Source organism: Berghia stephanieae, chromosome 1, assembly GCF_034508935.2.
Source record: "Berghia stephanieae isolate SIO BIC M18660-M18661 chromosome 1, UCSD_Bste_1.3, whole genome shotgun sequence".
Taxonomy (NCBI): Eukaryota; Metazoa; Mollusca; class Gastropoda; order Nudibranchia; family Aeolidiidae; genus Berghia; species Berghia stephanieae.
The window spans coordinates 108,202,498-108,220,731 of NC_088360.1; the positions used below are offsets into that span (position 1 = coordinate 108,202,498).

The 18,234-nt window shown below is 36.1% G+C and overlaps 1 protein-coding gene across 1 annotated transcript; it reads left to right on the forward strand.

The window, feature by feature from the left end:
* The first annotated feature begins 2,967 nt into the window (after window positions 1-2,967).
* Window positions 2,968-15,825, forward strand: LOC144962686 (uncharacterized). Its single transcript, XM_078895825.1, has 3 exons — window positions 2,968-5,032; window positions 6,147-6,406; window positions 10,566-15,825. Exons 1-3 carry the CDS (start codon window positions 2,976-2,978, stop codon window positions 11,717-11,719), a joined length of 3,471 nt encoding a protein of 1,156 aa, XP_078751951.1. The 5' UTR covers window positions 2,968-2,975; the 3' UTR covers window positions 11,720-15,825.
* The last annotated feature ends 2,409 nt before the right edge of the window (window positions 15,826-18,234 follow it).

Consider the following 18,234-nt stretch of genomic DNA (forward strand, 5'->3'; position numbering starts at 1 on the left):
TCGCAGGTTCAACCCCACCGCCGCGAAAATTTTATTCTTATGTCTTGGCATTTTCTACTCACTCATATCTTGTTGTCCAACTAAGTGCTGCTCACTCACTTTCTGAATAAAAATTCCCCATACCGGAGCATACTCAATGTCTCATCGTTTCTATGTATATGTTGTGATGAGAATATTGGCTATTAGCTAATGTGTCAAAATTCTCGCGATGGTGTGACGAATCGGCGATCTCAAGAAGTGGTGGAGAGGATCTAGAAATGACTTTGGTTTGAAACGAATTTTTGTGTTCGTGGATAGCTCACACGGTAGAGCCACGCTTCACTGCAGGGGAGTGTCGTACCATAGGTCGCAGGTTCAAACCCACCACCGCCGCGAAAAAAATTTTTATTCTCTATTGTCTTCTGGCACTTTTCTACTCACTTCATATCTTGTTGTTACCAACATAAGTGCCTGCTCCACTCACTTTTCTGAATTAAAAATTCACCCCATACACCGGAGCATACTCAATGTCTCAATCGTTTCTATGTTATATGTTTGTGATGAGAATATTGGCTATTAAGCTTAACTGCTGGTCAAAATTACTTCGCGATGGTGGTGAACGAATCGGCGATCTCAAGAAGTGGGTGAGAGAGGGATCTAGAAATGACTTTGGGTTTGAAACGAATATTTTTGTGTTCGTGGATAGCTCACACGGTAGAGCCACGCTCTCACCTGCCAGGCGGAGTTGTCGTACCAATAAGGTCGCAGGTTCAAACCCCACCACCGCCGCGAAAAAAAAAAAAATTTTTATTCTCTATTGTCTTCTGGCACTTTTCTACTCACTTCATATCTTGTTGTTACCAACATAAGTGCCTGCTCCACTCACTTTTCTGAATTAAAAATTCACCCCATACACCGGAGCATACTCAATGTCTCAATCGTTTCTATGTTATATGTTTGTGATGAGAATATTGGCTATTAAGCTTAACTGCTGGTCAAAATTACTTCGCGATGGTGGTGAACGAATCGGCGATCTCAAGAAGTGGGTGAGAGAGGGATCTAGAAATGACTTTGGGTTTGAAACGAATATTTTTGTGTTCGTGGATAGCTCACACGGTAGAGCCACGCTCTCACCTGCCAGGCGGAGTTGTCGTACCAATAAGGTCGCAGGTTCAAACCCCACCACCGCCGCGAAAAAAAATTTTTATTCTCTATTGTCTTCTGGCACTTTTCTACTCACTTCATATCTTGTTGTTACCAACATAAGTGCCTGCTCCACTCACTTTTCTGAATTAAAAATTCACCCCATACACCGGAGCATACTCAATGTCTCAATCGTTTCTATGTTATATGTTTGTGATGAGAATATTGGCTATTAAGCTTAACTGCTGGTCAAAATTACTTCGCGATGGTGGTGAACGAATCGGCGATCTCAAGAAGTGGGTGAGAGAGGGATCTAGAAATGACTTTGGGTTTGAAACGAATATTTTTGTGTTCGTGGATAGCTCACACGGTAGAGCCACGCTCTCACCTGCCAGGCGGAGTTGTCGTACCAATAAGGTCGCAGGTTCAAACCCCACCACCGCCGCGAAAAAAATTTTTATTCTCTATTGTCTTCTGGCACTTTTCTACTCACTTCATATCTTGTTGTTACCAACATAAGTGCCTGCTCCACTCACTTTTCTGAATTAAAAATTCACCCCATACACCGGAGCATACTCAATGTCTCAATCGTTTCTATGTTATATGTTTGTGATGAGAATATTGGCTATTAAGCTTAACTGCTGGTCAAAATTACTTCGCGATGGTGGTGAACGAATCGGCGATCTCAAGAAGTGGGTGAGAGAGGGATCTAGAAATGACTTTGGGTTTGAAACGAATATTTTTGTGTTCGTGGATAGCTCACACGGTAGAGCCACGCTCTCACCTGCCAGGCGGAGTTGTCGTACCAATAAGGTCGCAGGTTCAAACCCCACCACCGCCGCGAAAAAAATTTTTATTCTCTATTGTCTTCTGGCACTTTTCTACTCACTTCATATCTTGTTGTTACCAACATAAGTGCCTGCTCCACTCACTTTTCTGAATTAAAAATTCACCCCATACACCGGAGCATACTCAATGTCTCAATCGTTTCTATGTTATATGTTTGTGATGAGAATATTGGCTATTAAGCTTAACTGCTGGTCAAAATTACTTCGCGATGGTGGTGAACGAATCGGCGATCTCAAGAAGTGGGTGAGAGAGGGATCTAGAAATGACTTTGGGTTTGAAACGAATATTTTTGTGTTCGTGGATAGCTCACACGGTAGAGCCACGCTCTCACCTGCCAGGCGGAGTTGTCGTACCAATAAGGTCGCAGGTTCAAACCCCACCACCGCCGCGAAAAAAATTTTTATTCTCTATTGTCTTCTGGCACTTTTCTACTCACTTCATATCTTGTTGTTACCAACATAAGTGCCTGCTCCACTCACTTTTCTGAATTAAAAATTCACCCCATACACCGGAGCATACTCAATGTCTCAATCGTTTCTATGTTATATGTTTGTGATGAGAATATTGGCTATTAAGCTTAACTGCTGGTCAAAATTACTTCGCGATGGTGGTGAACGAATCGGCGATCTCAAGAAGTGGGTGAGAGAGGGATCTAGAAATGACTTTGGGTTTGAAACGAATATTTTTGTGTTCGTGGATAGCTCACACGGTAGAGCCACGCTCTCACCTGCCAGGCGGAGTTGTCGTACCAATAAGGTCGCAGGTTCAAACCCCACCACCGCCGCGAAAAAAAAAAAAATTTTTATTCTCTATTGTCTTCTGGCACTTTTCTACTCACTTCATATCTTGTTGTTACCAACATAAGTGCCTGCTCCACTCACTTTTCGGAGTGGGGATGATGACCTTGCGCAGTGTTGTGTGTTGTGTCGCTCAATGCTGTGTGTGTGTGCTGTGTGTGTCAACTTCGCGACTCGCGATGTAACGATCAGCTATGATGACAGTGAATGAGGAGTGTGAAGACAAAAATGGCGTCACACAGTGGAGGAACGGAGTCCCTGTGTAGCAACGAGGAAATGGCTTTAGAACACAAAGAACTTAGTGAATTTATAAAGACAGCAGAATTGCCAATTTGTGTTTGTGTAGTAAGTGGTAAACATTTAACGTCTTCTATTCAAATAACAAAAGGGGACATTCTTTTCCTGAAATCTTGTGAGACAAAAACGTTAACTCTGACTCATCAAGACAGTAGCACTGGAACTCGGAAGCAAGTAAATGTTCCTCTTGATTTTCCTTATAAATTTAATGTTCTTCCCCCCAAAAATGTCAGTGACAGAGCTGCATCCATCATCATGTACCCGTCCATTGCTGATTTGGTCATGGACAGTCCTACGCATTTCGAGGCAACGTCGAATTATGACGATCCCTATCTTCCTGGGTTTTCCATTCACAGAGGAGATAAATTCAAATTTAGAGGCCTTATTACAGATCCCAAAGATGGACGGGAGAGACTAAAAGTTACTGACGAGTTAGAAAATGTTTTGTTTTTAAGCCTTGATTCCCGCGCCAACTTCTTTCCACTTGAAGACGAAGATTCATACACACTAAAGCAATTAATTGACTTTGCCCCTGTACCCAGACGTCTAAAGATATCAAAAAATAATTCAAATGATTCGGCAGCTTCCTTCAAAAGTAACTCGGGTGATTCTGGATTTAGAGAATGTTTTCTCACTGGAGAAGATGAAAAAGACAATTCGTTATCATCTGATAAGAATACGCAACAGCTGATTAACTTTACTGGTGTTATTCACATGTTAAAACCAAACTTATTAATAAGCGCTTCTCCTTTGAACGACACAGACACAGAGTGGAAGATACCTCTGACTGCTGACCTTTGTGTTAGGGAACACAATTTGGACGATTATGAGGTTCCAAGTGTTGCTAGAAATAAAGACCCCTTTGTAATTGCCCCATCTTCACAGCCCCCACAAACTCCCACATTTCCTGCTCCCCCTACCCCTCCCATGCCACAGCCTCTCGTGCCAGTTGATGTGTCCAACTTCACAGACATTTATGGGTGCCCTGTGAATGCCAAAATTATGGACATATCAAATTGTGATATATCTCTCCAGACTTTATTGCATGGGACTGAGGAGCTATCAGTTTACAGACTTGAAAAGACTAAACGTCTGTATGCTGAGGATTTGAAAGCCAATAAGATTTACAGTTTATCCAGTGATTTGAAAATATCTTTCATCGAATATCCAGAGAAGTTTTATATCGTTTCCGAGTTATTGTCACTGCCAGTGGGATCAGAAATTACAGTTTTGGAAGACATAGTATCCGATTATCCTCGCCCTATCTTGCTGCAATTTGGCGACCTGCTTCGGATAACAACAAATGCCACCTCATCAGTAAAGCTGAAAGGTTCGCATACTGAATGTAAGGTGTTGAAGTGTGAAAAGGTCAATAGAGAAGGTGGATCTAATGTAAAAATGAAACTACCCCTTGATTTTGAAGTAAATATGGTGATATCCACAGACCCAAATAGCAGAAGAGTCATTGGTATGGATGACCTACTTACTGGTGGTGAACGTATACCAGAGCAAGAGGTTGCCACCCTGATTGACACTTCTGAGAAAATGCTACAAGATCTTCCTGTTAATTTAAAACTGCTAAAATTTTTGCCTGAACGAATCTTAGTGTCTTCACCTTGTGTTAAAAATCAGTTACCATCCTCGGCATCAGAGACTGAAATCACAGATGGTGATTGGCCTTCTCCTACAAAACATTCATCATCCCATAAAAACATAGGAATATCATTAACAAGTGGGCTGGTGTTAGCTTTTCGTGAAAGACTTGACCTTTATGATATAAATGTAATAAGATCAAATGCTGATGCTGTCCAAGTGCCATATGAAATATTGACCCATGGTCAATATGAAGAGAGAGAGCGACTGTGTAAAGTGTGGGCAGAAGAAGAAGAATGTGAGGTCCAATCCGTTGCATCAGATGAAAGGTCATCAACGATTGATTCATCTACCCTGTCAACAGAGACTTCAAGGTAAAATTTTAAAGATTATTTTTATTTAGTGTGGCTATGACTATGTGGTCTGTATGTATTTGCTTCTGGATTGAAAGATCCTGGGTTCGAGTCTCACTTGGCGCATAGTTGAGTCCTTGGAAAAGGCTCTTAATTCACATTCTCTCACCTTACTGAGGTGTAAAATGAGTACCTGACTGTTTACAACATTGTCTCTATTGGAAAAAAATTGTAATATCGCCTAACAACAGGCATAATGTTTCTTTCTACATGTTACATGTTGCTAAATAAAAAAATCTAATAGGTGATATTTATGACAGGGAATGGAATCCATGTGGCTTGCCAGTGGAAGAAATGGAGTATTTATTAATTTTTATACTATGGAGGCGTTGTGCATAATCATGTGGTATGACTCATGCCTGTTTTGTTGGGTTTTTTTTTCAAAACTTGACTTTTGTAACTCTCTTTTTGAATCTCACCCGCGAGAGAATACTCAGGCTGCAAAGAATTCAAAATAATGCTGCAACATTAGTCCTTTAGCGCAGCAAGAAACATCATGCGTCACCTCTGCTAAAAGAGCTTCATTGGCTTCCTGTTAAGGAGCAAATATTGTACAAAGTTCTGATATTGTGTATTTAAATGCCTTAACACATATATCAACTAACTTATCTTTATGATAAATTGGATAAATACACCAACCCGATCCCTTCGCTCGTCATCCGATGGAAAATTTGCTTGTCTTTCAAGGAAAGAACTCTTGCGTATCATATGGAGGACAATCCTTTTCTAGAAACACCCCAACATCATCTTCTAAAAGAAAATAGGCATTCTTCATTGGAAGATATGTTTAAAAAGCATCTTAAAACTTTGTTATTTTCCAAATTTAATTGTTGATGCCCCTGTAAAGCACTCTGAGCATTTCCTCGTGATATGGAAGAGCACTCAAAAAATATAATACTATTATTATTATTATTATTATTATTATTTTATTATTATTATTATTATTATTATTATTATTATTTAGTTGGGTTTTTTTTTGGGTGTTTAAAATTTTTTTTTTTTTATTTCGTTTTGTTATGTTTTTTTTAATGTTATACCTATTGTTGTAAATTTGTTATTTCCTTTTTACAAATAGGCAACCTGGTAAGAGGACTAAGTCAAAGAAGATTGACAAAATACGGCGCCTTAGTCAGGTGCTGAATCCTAAACATTGGCGGCCACCAAAAGCTGCTCCAGAGCCCTTGCCACACCCTGAAGCCATGGGATTAATGGCACTGTCAATGAGACCTCCATCGGATAAGCTAAATGACTACGAGACAAAAGAAAATACCGGTGACCCTGAGAATCTGAAAGAGGCATCATTAGCCCCTCACTCAAGTGTTTCTAGTGATGAAGGTAAAAAATTATTATTTTTTAAAAATTGCCAATTCATATTAAATGATTGTACAGAAAATCCACGCAAGCGGTCTGAAAAACATATAGTTGAAGACCACGGGGGAAAGGTCACATGTCACGAAATCGAATTTTATGAGTTTTGCCCCTTAGCCTATATTTTTCATTTGTCAACGTTTACTATGAATATGAAAATATTGGAAGGGCACCAATATCATGATAAAGAGAGGAGGTAAAAATTTCAAACCAAATACAGAGTAAAAGGGAGAGAAAAATAAAGTGAGTAAATGTGACTCATTATCATTATTATTATTATTATTATTATTATTATTATTATTATTATTATTATTATTATTATTATTATTATTATTATTATTATTATTATTATAAATCATCATTATTATTATTATCATCATTATTATTATTATCATTATTATTATTATTATTATTATTATTATTATTATTATTATTATCATCATCATCATCATCGTTATTATTATTATTATTATTATTATTATTATTATTATTATTATTATTATTATTATTATTATTATTATCATCATTATTATTATTATCATCATTATTATTATTATTATTGTTGTTGTTACTTGTTTTTTTTTAAGCTATAAAAATTACTAAAAGCGTGTTATCCTTTATTATTATAATTGTTAATTAAAATAATTAGTTCAGAGAGATGTTACGACTATTGGCTAATGGTCTAAAATAAACATTTTGAACTCATATAAAAGGGGGTACATTTCACTCGCTTTATTTCCTCTCTCCATTTTATTGGCTTATTTAGGCACCTCTATAGCAATATAGTAAAATAAGACTTCCTATATTTAAAATTGCAGACCTGCCTATTACGATGAAACATTCATAAAATTACGAAATTTTCCAATTTCAGATCTTCATGAGCATCTCTTAGCCCTCTTATTGAAAATGAGGGTTGATGCTAGAGAACATAATTTTTTTAGGATTTTGAAGTTTATGTAATCCTTGACAGGGTAAATTATTGATTTTTAAAGTTAATACGTTTCAACAGTCGTAAAGTCACAACCCTCGTAATGACGTATGGTAACTTAGTAACTGGCTCTAAACTATCGGAAAAATGGCAGACGCCCTTATGATATATTTCTCTGACGAGCATAAAAGCGTATCCAGAGGAAAAAAATCATTATAAATCTGATCATGTTTTGACTTTTACACATTCTGATCACAAGACAAGACATATGAAAAGTTCTAGCCAGCATGAAGAATAAAAAGTACAGATTTTCTTTGTTTAGAACCACAATGGCCGCCGTTGCTGGGCGACGTGACATCAGCTATTGAATTGAATAGCAACTACGATTTCTAACTCCTAAAAATTACGAACTTTTCAATTTTCAAGTAGGCAGGTCTGAAATTGTGTTTTTCTCAACACAGAATCAGTGCGACGTGCGTCTTTGTTTTCTTTATGGTCGTCAGTTGTTGATTTATTAATCCACTACCGTTACTATCATCAGTGTTAGATATTTCTGATTCTATTTTGGAAATTTAGATATAATTTATCTTTGCATTTATATGTGACTCATCGTCTCAAAACAGTGTTATGTCAGAACCAATGTGTACTTATTTGCAGGCCTGGTAACCCAAGATTATTATGGGCTCATTGTTGTAATGGAAATACTCTCAAACGAATGCAAAATATATTGTCCATTACAGCAAAACAAGCCATTAAATTGCGTTTGGATATCAGACCTGCAAAATATGTGCACGGTGGTAGGAATTCTGTATAAGTTGAAAATTGATATAATGATTAAAATTATAAGACTTAACTTTAATTGTTTTTTTGTTTTTAAAAAAATATATATAGCAATAGTAAAAACTACTCCTTCACAGCCATTAGGCCCATGGAACATGAGTTTATCCCAGTTTCTATAGCGTGAAATGGACAACACCAATTGCTTGCTACCCTTTGGATAGGATAGGACACTAGTCTATCGTGAAGTACTTTCTGCCAGATCTAACAGACCCAGCTACCCAATCACTGCTGGGTGGACAGAGGGTTTCAGAAAGAAATTTCAACTCCACCCAGGATGATAGACCAGTGTCCTATCCAAAGGGTAGCAAGCAATTGCTACTGTCTAATTCACACTATAGAAACCGGGAGATAAACTCCAACTCCATGGGCCTGACAGCTCTGAAGGACTACTTTCCCCATGACCATTGGATTGGATTCAAGCACGCATTTTTGGCTTCTCTTAGAGAGTGTGCTAGAATACTAAGAGCACTCTACCAATTTAGCTGGCCAGACCCCTGAACTGGGAGATATATTGTTTTATTATATTTCTCATAGATCATTCTTCTTCCTCATCTGATGAAGTGACCAGCTGAGTTCTACCATTTGGTCTCATCGAACATTTCAAAAGATTTATACCTCAACCTTCTCCTTACCACCTCCATCAAAATCGTCACATTTGTTACGACACAATATACACTTTTCCCTATTCAGATTTATTTTTTGCACCTCACAAACTTTGAAGAATGATCTTTGTTTGATTAATAACAAAATAATGTCGTTTTGTAGAGAGCTTTTTTGAGTTTAAAGAATCAATTTTTCTGCTGGGTAAGAATGCCATTTTTGGAAAATACTGAAAAGGATCGGTAAGGAGAGAGTTATCTCAATTCCGTTGATAGGTCTGATTTTAACTATTCCAGGCTATTTAAATTTTATGAAATGAGGTTTTTAGCAATGATATAATTTTATGATTATTTCTCCAACTTATCTCACAGGATCCATCTCCAGATTACAGAGATCTACACTGCCTCCAAAGCATTGCAGCTATTGAAAAAAAAAGGAAATGACTTCCTGAATGTTGCAACATTTATATAGTTTATACAGACCTGCCTACTATTACAAAAAATTAGTAAAATTACAAAATTTTGGCTCTAATTTCAGTTCAGAACATGAACATCTCTAAGTCATTAAATCCTATGGAGAATGAAAATTGATGCCAGACTGCTTCATTGTAAGGATTTTGAAGTGTTATTTAATCCTTGTGAGGGTTTTTTTTGAAAGTGAACTATTGCGACTACAGTTTTTTATCTCATAAGAATTGCAACTTTTAAAATTTTCAAGTTGGCAGGTCTGATGTATATGAAATTCCAATAAAAATTGTAGAAAATAGAATTGATTCTCTGTTAGTTTTACAGTTGAACTGGTTATCGATGATTCAAGAGCATTACTTGTCTTTTGCTATGAACAAATATTTTTATTTGCTAAGGATGAATTTCGTCCAATAAAAATTAAGTTGTCATTATACTCGGTGGAAATCACATATAACAAGTCTGGATGTATGAGTAATAACAAGAATCCAGATAGATCAGTAACCCCCCCCCCCCTCTTAGTATATTGCTTGGTAACAGGGATTTCGAGTAACCAATTGTGTGTGTGTGTGTGTGTGTATTGCTATGAAATTTAATTACCGTCATTGGGGTGGCTTTGCCTCAACCAATTTTGAGTATTCTCAGGCGTGTTGCAGTTATTTCCCTAGTTAAATGTCTTGATTTTTCATCAAAAGAAATAACTGTCACAAATCTAAATACAATCTAATTTGTCCAAATCAATAGAACAAAGTCACCCTTAAGGCAAAGCGACCCCATTTGACGGAACTTATGGTGTTGATGCTACTACAGCTTCAAGACCTACAAATATTACTGTTGTCACTACTACTAATACTTCTACTACTACTACCACTGTTGATACAACTGTTACTGTTGCTACTACGACTGCTTCTACGGCTATAATTAATACTGATACCACTGCTACTAAAAGTACTACTATTCCACCATTGTTATTGTCATTACTACTGCTGCAGATGTCGCTGTTACTACTGCTGCTACTACTACGACTACTACTACTACTACTTACTACTACTACTACTACTACTACTAATGGTACTACTAATACTACTACTACTACTACTAATGGTACTACTAATACTACTACCACTACACTTACTACTACTATTACTACTACTAATACTACTACTAATAGCACTGAACTCATACATTAGGGATATTGCTCTGGTTCCACCATCTCTGTTATATTGGGTTTCCACTGTAATATTGTCTAGACTAACATTATATCAATTTTTTTTTATTTCTCCATCTCCTATAGACTACAATGTGTACGAGGATGTGGAGATCGGACCTTTGAGATCGAGCCCGAGTACACCACCTCTCGAGAAAAAAGAGCCTAAAGGTTTTGCCTCTCGCTTTCACAAATCCATGCCCATCAAACAAATTGTTTCAAGAACATACGCCAAAAACAGGGCTAAAAGAAGGGAGAAAATCCAGTCCAAGCAGTCAGTATCTTCTCCAATTCGAGAGCGTTCTGATACTAACATATCCCAAGAAGATTTAGAATTTGAAAATGAAGGCGATGATGATCCTTTTTATGATGCACCTCACCAGTTAGAGGATGATACTCAGGACAAGCAAAAAAAGCCTGACAGTCCCAAAAGCAACATTGTTCGAGAAAATAATCAACTTAAAGGTGCCACGGCATCTTTTGAAGGCTCTCAGCACAGTACTTCGTCTCTTCCACCCTTGCCTCCACGTCGTTCTGCTTCCTCCCTTGGACAGAAAAGCAGTACTATAGTTTCAAAGAGTATGGATAGTCTTACAGGACAAGATAAGTCCCTTACAACAAAGTCAGATTTAACATTGGGGGATAGTGAAGGCCATAGTATGGGAAAACCAACACAAGAGCCTCCTGTTCCCCCTCGTCGTAAGAGAATTGCAAAATCCTTTAATAATGACAGTGAAACAAATTCTAATAGCAATTCTACAATTTCTAACTCTAGTCCAAAACCCGAGTGTAAAATTAATCAAAGTTTGCTGTCTTCAAGTTCTAATGAAAGGGAAAATCCAGAATCAAATTTAAGTTGTGTCTCGACAAATTCAGAACCAGGGGTTGATGATAAGGTAACATATACAAAAGTTGACTTGCAAAATAAAACAACGCAGCTTCAAAAGGCGCCTGTGCCTAAACCAAGGGGATTAAAAAAGGTAAAATCTCCAGAAATGCCCCCGAAACTATACAGTAGTAATAAAAGTGATAGCGGTGATGTCATAAAGAGAGAAAAATCGGATGTCAAAGAAGGAAATATAAATGGAGAAAAAGAAACAGACGAGTCAATGCCAACCTTTAAAAAATCTACCAATGGAACAGTGTTAGAGGTAGTGCCTAATCATAGGGAAGAAGCTTCACTTCGGAAAGAGCCTATAAAACCCAAACCTCCTCCAAAGCCAAAACCCAGAATTGTGTAATGATTTGATGAGGTTAAACTTTAACCTTTGCACAGCTCTGGTGTGCAAAGTGCTCAATTGAACAGCTCTGTATGGCTACAGATATTCACTTTTCTTTTCGCACAAGGATAGTTCAAATGGACCAACATTGTTTTTGAGCATGTGGTTTGTAGTGATAATAATTGTGCAATAATGGCATTTGAAGATGTTAAAGAACCTCTCTAGAAGCTTCCATATTTTGCAATGACATGATGACTAATGACAAAGAAAATTGTTCAGCTGCTTTCTTTGATTTACCCCAGTATTATACACTTTTGTGTATGTTTTGTAAATATTTCATTCAGTTTTATGTTTGACATGTTTATCATTAAGTGTTAGCTAATTTGATTATATATGCATGCATGTAGTTGTGCTTTTTTTATATTTATGAAGATGCACATATCGTATTATATTCAGTTATAATCATTTCACACATGATAATCTTTGTGCGCTTATTTATATTCAGAAATTCACATTTAATCAGCAGCTTTAATTCTATTTATTTTTTAAATATCTTTTTTACAAAGGTGCTAAAATAAGGTTGGGCCCAAGGCAGGCTCATTGCATATCATGTCAAGTTCATGACAATGGCCTAGCTATATATTTTCATTTTCAAAATCAAGTTATCGAGATGCAAATAACCATTAGGTGACAACAAAGAATTAAGTCACTCAACCCTGGCACTCTACCCTCCATGTTGTCCACTCACCATACAGAATTTTTTTGAACTTTTCAAAATTAAATGAAAAATATGCATAATTGGACTATCTAAAAGAAAATTGGCATGTTCATAGTTTTGTTCAACTTCCACCATCTTGTAAAAATTATAAACAAAAGCTTTAAAAATATACATGTAGTTTGTCTCAGAAAAATGTAAATAGGGTAAAAGTAACAACAGCCTAATTCATCCCAAGGCAACATGCCTACTAAAATTAAATTTCAATCAATAGCCTTAGGACCAAACAAATGAAGCGTGGTGTGTTTATAAAGATAAATGGTTCACCTTTCTTTAAAATGTTAATTTTTATGACTTATTGTTAGATTATTTCAACAGTCCATACTCTGGGTGGGGTCTTTAGATCTTCCAGGGTGGGCAGGGTGTCACTTGCTAAGTCTTCTATCCCCCTATATCTGAATGAGTTGCTTCCTGTCCTTGTCTTGGAATGAGATTACTTGGTTTGGTCTTGGCCCTTGTCGGAGTACTTGGCTGTGAGAGAAACAGTCAAATGTTTAGTTATTGTTTTCGGAGATGTTATTTTTTTTCATTGTAAATCATCTCTCTGTTATGAACTGTTACTGTTATATTTGTTGTTTTGCATAATGATTTATAAGCATTTGAGTGTATTCTTTTTAGTCTGATCCTGTGCTTGTGTCGGTATGAAACTTTTAGGTCTGGGCTGGGTCTTGACCTACCATTGTGGGCAGGGTGGCACTTACTGTGTCTTCTATCCCCCTATATCTGTTTTCCAACATGCTTTCTGTCTTTGTCTTAGAGTGGGATTACTTGGTTTTGTCCTGGCCCTGGCCGGATACCCTAGCTGGGAGGGGAAACAGTCAAATGTATAGTTAGGGTTTTAGGAGATGATATTTTTGTCCTTGTAAATCATTTGTCTGTTATGTATTGTTAGTTATGTATTTGTTTTGGTATATGCTGTTAACATTTGAATGTAATCCTCTTAGTGAGTTCCTGTGCTGGTGTCATGATAAGACTGACTTTAAGTTGATCTCGAACTAAGTACACTGATGGTGTGCTCTTGGAATATAAGTCTGTTCCCTATTTGAACCATTCCCCTGTATCTTACTTTATGTCTTGTCCTTAAATTATAAATCTAAAATTTTTTGCCTATCCCATTTTCGTCTTTGTTACTGGCATTAGACTAACCTAAATGTGTTTCAAGCGCCATAAAAGTCTTATAAACAAACGAAGCCCATACTGATAAAATCAGTGTTGGTGATAAATGGACTAGGGTGCTTACCGAGATAGTCAGTGTAAGGGTTGAGTGAGTTAATTGAGTTTTTCATTTTGGTTTTGAAAATTTGCTCTTTGTATTACATTCATTATACAGTACTGCATGATTATTAACCAGTTAACTGCTCTACTCTGGACAGACGTGCATTTAACAATTTTGGCCTGAAAACTTGTCCTTCAATTATAAATCGATTTAAATCACCCTCATCTTGGCAAAAAACTCTCAAACCTGGGAACCTTCCAAGGTCTTCCTTTACTCCAGATTTGAGAGCTTTTGCCAAGTTGAATCGATTGATATTTGAAGGACTTGTTTCTGGCCAAATTTTAAAATACGTGTTTTTCTAGAGTATGACAGTTAACAGGTTAAAGACGTGTTGGGATGGGCTAACTCTGTGACTTTTTTGATGTGTTAGTGAGATTCAGATTCTGTGTTGGTTGTATTTTAATTACGCACCCCATTCCAATCACCCACATATCAACATCACTCTTCTATATTGGAGAGAGATGCAAACTACACTACTAGTAAAAAACATACAGACGTTTAGATGAAAATGGTGGTTTAATGTACCGCTAATATTCAGTGTCATTTTCATGGCAAATAGTGATAAGATAAAAATGATACTAATAAATAGTAATAGATAATAAATAAACTTTATTGATCTCCTAGGAAATTGGGTTTACAAGTGTGAATTACAAGAATGAATGATTAAGCTTAAATAAAATTATATAATAATATAATTTTATAAAGCAATATAGTAAATATACTTTAAAAAGGAAAGTAGTGGTGAAAGTACATCTAAAATATTAATGTTGATACAAAGCAATTTATGAAATATCATGTAAAATGCTCTCGTATTATACGATATAGCAAGAAAAGTGAGATTTTCTTTTAAAAATGAATTAATTGAAAATGAATGAAAAAATGCCCTGTATCATCTTCATGGCTTTTAAATAATAACACATGAAAGTTTGTTTCTGTTAGAAGTTGTCGACAATGAAATTCAAAGAGAATTGCTGAGGATGAAGCGGCGCGCTATTCTTATTCTCATGATTAGTTGGGAAGTTTGAATATGTGATTTTGATGATTTTTTGTTGTTGTTGTAAATGATAACTTCTGGAAGTATTTCTTCTTTTCTTTTTTTATTTGCCTTTTAATTTATATAGTCCAATGTTGGTTGTATTATCATTTATAATAATAATAATTACGCCTTCCGCCACAGTATCATTAGATACCGTCGCCTATTCATTTCATGAAGGAATTTTGATAATTCATCAAACAAGATGTCTGATGTCAACAGGATTCACCCATGTTGTCCAAAGTGAGCAAATTAGGGGTTATAATCGCCCAAGGAAAAAACATGAAAGTGCCTGAAGCGGGACTGATACCAGATCCTTCCGGATCACAGTGCAATGCCTTAACCACTGGCTGGGTGGGGTTCCTGACCTCCCATAGTGGGCAGGGAGGTACTTACTATGTCTTCTATTCCCCTGTATCTGTTTTCCAACATGCTTTCTGTCTATGTCTTGGAATGAGATTTCTTGCTTTTGCCCTGGTCCTGGCCGGATACCCTGGTTGAGAGGGAAACAATCAAATGTATAGTTAGTTTTGGGAGATGATATTTTTTTCCTTGTAAATCATTATGCACTGTATAATGTTTTTTTTTAACGTATTAAATATGATTTGTAAACATTTGAGCGTATTCTTCTTGGTGGGGACCTGTGCTTGTGTCTGGATGAGACTTTTAGGTGATCTCAAACTAAGTACACTGATAGAGTGCTCTTGGAATCTGCATCTATTCCCTATTTGAACCAATTCCCCTTTGTCTGCCTTAGTCTTGGATGCTTTAATTGTTATTCTGAAACTTTTTACTATCCCATATTCTTCCTTTTTACTGGCGCTGATATGTCCTTAATGTGTTGCAAGCGCCGTAAAACCCTTAAAAACAAACAAAACCTTAACCACTGGGCCACTTTTTGGGTAAATTTAAGAATTCCAAACTAGATTTTTATTTCATTCTTGCACCGACTAAAAAGGAAAAAATCAAATGAGTTCGGGCAAATATGAAAAGACCTCTTGTTGGGAGAAGAAAAAAGAGAAATAATAAATAATATTTTGTGATTCGATATTTTTCATCCATTTTTTTCCTCTCTTTTAATCTTGTGTTCTGTGAAGAACTGTGGTGATTTTATTTATGATTTATGATTTTTTTTAATAGTCAATATTGACCAATTTTTACCATTTCCTATTGATTGTACAGTTAATGAGATATTGAACCATTGGAAGCCAGCCATTTTTGGATTAGATTATTTTGGACAAAAGCAGAGATTATAATGTAAACATAGCTGTCAATAGAAATGATCATTTAGCGTTATGTAATTTGTACAATTACAATATGATGATTCGAATCTAAAGAAGGTGACTAGGAGTTTCCTTATAATGTTTGAATCTAGACAAACAACTTCATTTATGAGGTTCCGCTGTCATGTTGCTTCAAAACTGGAACTGAAATACTACTTTGAGGTAACAGTAACAATAGTCTGTATTATTGTGTCTCCCTTAACATAGAAAAAGGAAATTTAGCATAATTTTATTTTTTAAATATTGTTTAATATTTGATTTATTTCTCCTTTTACTTTTAATTTATAATTTAAGTTGGTGATTTGTTTTAGTTTCTTCCTCTATACAATGGAATGTTTATATTTTTAATTCACAAATTTGTTCAAAATGTGATGAATGTAATTCTATTGTTAGCATTGGCTTCTAAGAAGGGGTGCTATATCGGTTTATCTACAAATGTGAATACTAAGACTATAAGGCTTCTATTTGTCAGGGATGTCTTTTACAACTAAGCCGGAAGAATCTTTTTTTTTTTTTAATCTTGCACTCTTGGTCAGTATTGGTGAGTTTGTTTGTTGTTTTTAAAATATGAAAGTACATATTGGTTGTTTAAAGGCAATGATTAAGGGGATGCTGTTGATGGATATGTATCCTGTTCTATGATATAATGGTGATAGCATTTGGCCATACCACAACTTTAGGTTATCAAAAACGAGTGATGAAAACCAATAAAAGTTCAAAAATAATTTTATTACACATCCCATTAAAAAATAACAGTCCTTTGTGGGGCTCTTGACCTCCTGTATTGGGCAGGGAGGCACTTACTGCTGTGTCTTCTATAACCCTATATCTATTTTCTGAGTTTCTTTCTGTCTTTGTCGTAAATTGAGATTACTTGGTTTTGTCCTTTCTCTTAGCTGGGAGGGAAACCAGTCAAATGACAAATGTATATTTAATGTTTTGGGAGATGATATTCTTTTCATTGTAAATCATCTCTCTGTTATGTATTGTTAGATTTGTTTTGAATGTAAGCATTTGTGTGTGTTCCTCTTAGTGGGATCCTGTCTGGATGAGACCTTCACTGAGTACGTTTATAGATGCTCTTGGAATCTACATCTGTTCCCTATTTGACCCAATTCCCCTTCGTCTTACTTTTCTTATGCGCTTTTTAAAATTGTAAATCTTTAATTTTTCGTCTATCCCATTTTCTTACTTTTTACTGCCGCTCATGTGACCACTATGTGTCGCAAGCGCCATAAACCCCTTTAAAACAAACGACAAACAAAAATAACAGTAATGATTACTCTGGAAGGAATCAGAAATTGTATAATTATTTAATGAAACCTTTAAGAGAAAATGCCATTAATAGACAAGTCAAGCCGTTTGATAGTATTTTTGCACGTCTAATTATGTCACTGTCAACAGACAGTTCCCATAATCCATTCCTTTCTTTTTTCATTCATTCATCGATTATTTCCCTTAGTTTGTCACCTGCAACCTGTGTCAACAAAAATTCAAGGCATCAAAAAAGCAGTACCCCTCGTTGCTTCGGTTCCAATGTGCAGGCGTACATCTTTATCATTACCAATGGGGTATAGCAATATACGGTTGCTCTTGGTTTTAACTTCTTATCTCTGTTGAATTTGCCTTTTTTGTCTTAGGGTAACATGAAGAAATTTTAGAAATGGCAAACAGAAAAAGATCACTGATAACAAAAATCATCAAACGCCAAATGGAATTTTTAGGACACATTATCCGCCACCCTGGTTTGGAAATACTCGCCTTGACTGGAAAGATGAATGGAAAAAGAATAAGAGGAAGACAAAGAATAACGTATTTGAAAGGGATAAGAACTTGGACAGATGAAGCTGAGAAAGGTGGAGCTGCTTTAATAGAATTGGCAAGAGATAGATCAGCTTGGCGGAAGATGACCTCCGACGTCTGCTTCAGATATGGAACTACATGAGATGAGAACATGGGGTTACTTGGCCCACCAGGGTCTTCTTGGTGCACTTTTCTTGAAATAGTTTAGGGCACCCAAATACTTTTTTCTTTTTCAAAATCTAACAATAATTTAGTAATGTTTTCATTCATTATAAGATTTTTAGAAAATAGTGTTTGGTGCACCAATGTTTTTCAAGAAATGTGGCACAAGAAACCCTTTACTGGGGGTCCTTTTTTAAAATTCTT

What these genes read in the sequence shown, in the direction of transcription:
- LOC144962686 (XM_078895825.1), top strand. Translation starts at nt 2,976, where the DNA reads ATGAGGAGTGTGAAGACAAAAATGGCGTCACACAGTGGAGGAACGGAG. An exon ending in CTGTCAACAGAGACTTCAAG is followed by an intron (nt 5,033 to 6,146) that starts GTAAAATTTTAA and finishes TTTTACAAATAG; the next exon opens with GCAACCTGGTAAGAGGACTA. An exon ending in AAGTGTTTCTAGTGATGAAG is followed by an intron (nt 6,407 to 10,565) that starts GTAAAAAATTAT and finishes CATCTCCTATAG; the next exon opens with ACTACAATGTGTACGAGGAT.